The sequence below is a fragment of the Eublepharis macularius genome, chromosome 8, assembly GCF_028583425.1.
Source record: "Eublepharis macularius isolate TG4126 chromosome 8, MPM_Emac_v1.0, whole genome shotgun sequence".
Classification (NCBI taxonomy): domain Eukaryota; kingdom Metazoa; phylum Chordata; class Lepidosauria; order Squamata; family Eublepharidae; genus Eublepharis; species Eublepharis macularius.
The window spans coordinates 81,321,336-81,327,335 of record NC_072797.1 but is presented as its reverse complement, the minus strand read 5'-3'; the positions used below and the strand labels follow the sequence as shown (position 1 = coordinate 81,327,335).

General features: G+C 44.8%; 1 protein-coding gene across 1 annotated transcript in view; it reads left to right on the top strand.

The window, feature by feature from the left end:
* The first annotated feature begins 1,909 nt into the window (after positions 1-1,909).
* FBN2 (fibrillin 2) overlaps positions 1,910-6,000 on the top strand; it is a 286,019-nt gene continuing 281,928 nt past the window's right edge. The window contains exons 1-2 of the mRNA XM_054986552.1: positions 1,910-2,136; positions 4,440-4,522. Of these exons, the coding sequence (XP_054842527.1) occupies positions 1,910-2,136; positions 4,440-4,522 (310 nt within the window). The remainder of the gene's footprint in view (positions 2,137-4,439; positions 4,523-6,000) is intronic.

Here is a 6,000-nt window from a genome sequence, read left to right as displayed (position 1 = left end):
ATTGTGAATGGGTGAGTAAAAAGTGTGTAAAAAATTAGATGAACTACTGAAATCCAGCTTTCACTCTGCCTGTTTATAAGCTTGAGCTCCCTCAAATATACAGACTCTTTGGAGGAAAGGCTTGTTCTCCCCCATCCCCCGCCTTTAAAGCCCAACAGATGTAACCATCCAACCAACAGTAAATGCCCATTTTCCTTGTGAATGTTAATGAAAATTTCATCTGGTTGGAATTACCCTTTGGGAACCTTGCAAAAGAGAATTCGTTGGTTTTAAGTCCACAATAATATTCCTGTTATACAGGCGACAAAAGACCAGACTGTCTTATGATGCTCTTTGCAGTAGCAATTTCCAGTTACTAGTTTCCTGTGTTCAATTCCTCTGTCTATCCAGACTGCTTGGAAGAGTGAACAATTCATTGGTGAAACCCTGATTCCAAATTGCTCTCTTGAAACTTAAGTATGACTGAAAAACAAAGAAAAGTCTCTGATGGAGGGTGGCCAGTTAACATGCCCTTCCTACTGCAGGTTCGGTTTCCTTAAGAGCCCCAGGGCAGTCTGCAGGACTTCTTCCAGCTAGAAGCCAGCTCCTGCCTCTCTGGAGCCTTGCACAGAATCCTCTTCTGCAGCCTGCATCTGCCAGTTATTCTGATCAAAGCTCCTTGAAATAAGTCTTCTCATTGTCACCAGCGGCTCTGGCTCAGATCCAAGCGGCATGTGGTTCATTCTACAAGGGGCGTTGCCTTGGGTCTGTCAGGTTTCGGGAGAACTGTTAAGCATGCCAGAGGCAAAACGACCCGGCCAGACATCTCCACGATATCTCTGTAGACCAAACACCACAGCCTTTCCCCAAGGGTGGCAGAAGTTTCTCAAGCAGCACATTCTGGAGACAATTACCTGTCTCCACAGGCTTTCACCTGAGTAGTTTATAACGGTGCAAGAGGGAACTGGGAATACGCCGACGGAGACAAGTTTTCCTTTATTCCTAGTCATCACCCCACCTTTGTTCGCGGAGCCCTGGGTGCAAAAGAGGAGAGACCGACAAAGCTAGGGAACCGGACAGACTTACCGACGTCCTTTTTTCCCTGTCAGACCTCCCCCCCCCCCACCCGGTGCTGCGCGGCTTCGATCGCCCCGCTGCCACATTACCCCCCCCCCCTTGGTACCTCCTTACCCCCCTCCCCATCCGAACGGCTGCCTGCCCGCTCCTTCTCAAGTGCCGCAGTGCCTCCTCTCCTTCCTCCCCCCTTCGCTTCGCCTCTCTCGCTCCTCTCCCACGTGCTTGGCGCGGCACTGGTGCGCCCCACTGACAAGCAGGCGGTCTCCCTGCCCGCCTCCCACCCACCCTCTCCCCTTGCCGCCTCCCCTCATTCTTCTTGCAGCGCACGGGCTGGCCGCCTTCCCCCTTTCCTCGAGCGGCTGTAGCGGCATCTAGGAGAGCGTCCGCTTTCCTGTGCCTGCGCTCAGGCTGGATATCGCCCCGTGGCCGAACTTGGCTGGGGTTTGAGCTTATTAGAGGCTGGTTGAGGGGTGGGGGGGCCTTTTCTTCACACCAGCATTTTTGCCTCGCTCAGGAGTCGTCGAAATTAGTTTGAAGCCTCATCGTTTCAGAGTATTGCTTTTATTTTTGAGGGACGGACGGGAAAGTTGAACTTGTTTCCTCAACTCGCCCCCCCCCCTGCTCGAAAAAGCCGCCTGCCAGGGGCTTGGGAGGGAGAGAAGGGGGACGAGAGCAGGATGCAGCGCGGAGCGACACCAGCAGCCCCTTTGGCCGCCACAACCCGCGGAGGGTCTCGCTGAGGGGAGAGGCCGGTGGCAGCAGCGCCAGCAGCGAAGTTCGCCTCGCTCGGGAGGGAAGCGGGCAAAGCAGAGGAGCAAGTCGGGGCGTCACTTCGGGATTCCCGCCAGCAACCATGGGGAGACGGCGGGGTCGCTGCCTGCAGCCGTATTTCCTCTGGCTGGGCTGTGTGGCGCTCTGGGCTCAGGGAGTAGCTGGGCAGCCAAAGCAGAAGCAGCAGCAGGTCCGTCCCGCAGAAGGCAGCAGCAACCCTGCCTTGGAGAACGTGGAAGGAGGCACAGCGCCCGCCGCCGCCGCCGCTAACCGAGTCCGCAGGAGAGGCCAACAGGACGTGCTGAGGGGGTAGGAAAGCGGTGTTTCCTCACACACCATGTAGGTAGGCCTAGTTCGCACAAAGAACAGATGAGGGAGTAAACCCGTGCCTAGACTGCACTCTGGACTACAAGCAGGGTGTGTGTGTCATTTTTCTATACTGAAGACAATATCCCAGGACAGCGAACATTAGATGTAAAGCAGAAAAGAGCTTTAGATTATCTTTCCCCTTGCTAGTTAACTATGCAGAGGAACCTTAGGGGGATGGGAAAGCATCCTAGCATGTGATTTCTTCACCTTAATTTGAGGTGGTACAATTCAGGCACCTCACTACCTCATCTGTGCTTCCTGAGAACTATGCCACACAAATACGTTAACACAGATCTACTGGGACAACGGCCTCTAGTTTGTTAACACATTTTCAGAATTAAATGTGTCCATGTAGCCTCCTTCAGGGCAACCCACACAGACTCTTCTAGTTGTGTCAAGCAAATTTTTCAAGTACTCCATTCTGCTTTCAGCTATAATCCGCCCCACACACTTCTGTGCAATATCTGTTTCCTATGCCATCTCAGGTAAACCACCCAGCTTGCAGAATTGTTTCTTTCAGGTAAATTGCTTGTACTCTCCAAAATGCTTAGAAAAGGTTCAAATTCCAAGACCACAGTTCTGTGTGAGCACACTTCCCTTCACCCTGTAACATACTATAACTTCTCTGTTTATCAGGCAAATTCATTAACTTTCTTCCTGACTCTTTCTCAAGCACTTAATGCATCTCACAAGTTAATCTTCTCCCTTGCTCTCAAAACATTCTACAAACTCTACATTTGATTCTTCAGCCCTTGCCATTCACAGCCCTGTTGTTTCATGCAGATTCTGTTTGGCTAAATTACTAGCAAAACTTTACTTGAGCCTGACTCCATAAAGGTTACAGACATCTCTTGAGAGCAGCTTCCTCAAAAGCTTTGTTATGATCATTTCCATGCAACCCATAATGGATCATGGCATCAAGTCCCAATCAATGTCCTATTTTCTTTAATCTCTAAGAGGTCTTTTTCTATCTTCTGTTAAAAAAACCTCTGTAGCTACGTAATTTTATTCTACCACAACTATACTCACTGCTAGCGCACCCAGCATTTCTGTATCTCTAAGCGACCCACAGTTACTTGTCTAGCATCTAGTCTAGGGCATAACTACTCTTTACCATGGTCCTGTTTCATCTTCACATTGTAAACAGTATCCTAATGTGCTCTCTGTAAGCATTTTAATTAAGCACTTCCACACACATAGTAGGCCTTTATGATGCAGCTGCAGTTTCCTGTCACAGAGTGTATTACAAGTTTGCAGATCAAATGAGTTTCCTTCAGTTTCTATTTTCTCCATTAACGCCGTTTTCTAAGTTTTCCATGATCTGATCCACAATAACATCTGGTTTATAACTTCATCTGTTGGACAGTCAGTTCCATGAACATTCTACTACATTCCATTCCATGTACATTCTTGCACTATGCTCTACCACCATGTTCTGTGTAAACTCCAACCATATCCTTGCAGCCACCTTTCTATATAGCTTGTTTTTCCAACCAGTCCTGTAAGATTCATCATATATCTGTGTATTCCTTCCTGACTTTCAACACAAATATTTGCAGATGTCTTCATTTACTCTGATCTGTCCCTTTTCTTTCTGTAACTGTTAGCTTTAAAAAAAATACTATTCTGTTATAAATGTTAATATTAAATTTGGGTCCAGGTTGGAAAGTTTTCTTGTGTGTTGCATATTGCAATGTGGTGCAAAACATCTGGATTTTGCACCACACTAATAGCAATACCAAATGTCGCAAATCTTGCCTCAATTTCATGATGTAGTTTTAAGGGTCTTTGGTATGGCAATGCTTACAGGTGATTTCAGTTAAAATCTGCTAAAGAAACATGCTGTTTCAGATTGGGTGACAGGGTCTTTAAAGTGTCAGGTTGTAAAGTGCACAATGAATCTCTTCCATTTCTAAAATAACCATGCAATTCTTGTTTTAAGATGGAAATTTTAATTTAGGTAGCTTTGGAGTAAGATTTTACTCTCTGTAAAAGAGTTATAGTATTCCTCAACTGTTCCTTCTTATGCTTTCAAAATCATTTAAAAATGGAAACCTTACTAAATGCTGAGTCTTTTGTTGTTGTTGAAGAGTTCTTTGGAGAGAGGGATCTGATAGACTTAAGGACATAAAACTTGTGTTGTTTCTATGACCAGTCACATTTTTACTTTGCATTGCTAAAATTTGAAAAGATATTTCCACTGACTTTTTTTTTTTATGTATACACTTGTTTGCATGTAACAGGCCAAATGTGTGTGGCTCCAGATTCCACTCCTACTGTTGCCCTGGATGGAAAACACTCCCTGGGGGAAATCAATGTATTGTTCGTAAGTATTTGACTTCAGAATTGACTTCAAACTTTACAACTTCTGGGTAATAATCTACCAAAAATACTTCTTTGAACTGTAACACCTCATTGCACATATAAAGGAACTAAGACATGAATCCAGCTTGGCTGTTTAGTCTTTCATTTTGTATTTAACAAACAGAAATTGATCCCTATAACAAAAATAGGAATCAATTAACCTTTGATTAACAGACACATCTTAGCTTAGATATTCAGAAACAGTTATATAGTAGCTATTATAGTAGTATAGTTAGTGTTTCAACATATTCAGATTAGATATATGAAATTCGTATTCAGATTAGATTAGATTCCATACATACAGATTACATAGATTAGAATTTCTAAAATGTATTATAATAGCTCCATTATTGTTTATTTGGGTAAACTATTGCTGTAATAAATCTGGCTATTGACATGACCTGGCAAAAATGTGGAAGAGACTCTTCGAGGCTTTTCTCCATCAGATCTCAGCCTTAGAAACTGTTGCTAAGGCCAGCCCTGAAACAGATTAAAATGGTAAATTCTGTTTGCGCATGCACAGAATGCTTTTCTTTCACTAGTTATCAACAGTATCTAGCCATTGTATCCCCATTATTAAAGACAAGAGACTCCAGATTAGGAAATATGGTTTTTAAGGTTGGTTTGCAGTTTGACAACTGCTAATTTTAAAATTTAAGCATGGTTTATCACATGATCTTCAAAATCGCTACCTTGACACGGTAATGTTTTGTTAGATCAGGTGCTAAACTTCCATCTGTACTGCGTGAGTGCAATCTATCCCTTTATGCTAATGTGTGTGTAAAGAACCATGAACTTGCAGCCAATTTATGGTGACCTCATAGAGTTTTCAAGGCAAAAAATGGAGGTCGTTTGCCAGTGGCTGTCTCTGTGTAGTGATCCTGAACTTCCTTGGTGGTCTCCTATCCAAATAGTAACAAGGGCTGACCCTGCTTAGTTTCTGAGATCTGATGAGATCAGGCTAGCCTGGACCATCCAAGTCAATCACAAAGGGTGATAAACACATGGAATTCGTTGCCACAGGAGGTGGTGGCAGCTACAAGCATTGCCAGCTTCAAGAGGGGACTGGACAAATATATGGTGCAGAGGTCCATCAGTGGCTATTAGCCACAGGAGATAGATGGTATTCTCTTTGTGGGGAGGTGGTGCTCTGTTGTCTTGGTGCTGGAAGGAAGGCAGTGGGAGGGCTTCTGGTGTCCTGGCCTCACTGACAGTCCTTTAGATGGCACTGGATCTCTAGCCACTGTGTGTGACAGAATGTTGGACTGGATGGGCCACTGGCCTGATCCAACATGGCTTTGCTTATGTTCTTATGTTCTTATGTTCTTATGTTCAATATTTTTTTACTAATATCGGGGCCTAGTGCTTAACCCCCCAGTACTAGGTCATAAATTGTCATCAATGATGTTGCAACATTTTCTCCACCTCTGAAAGCTTCAT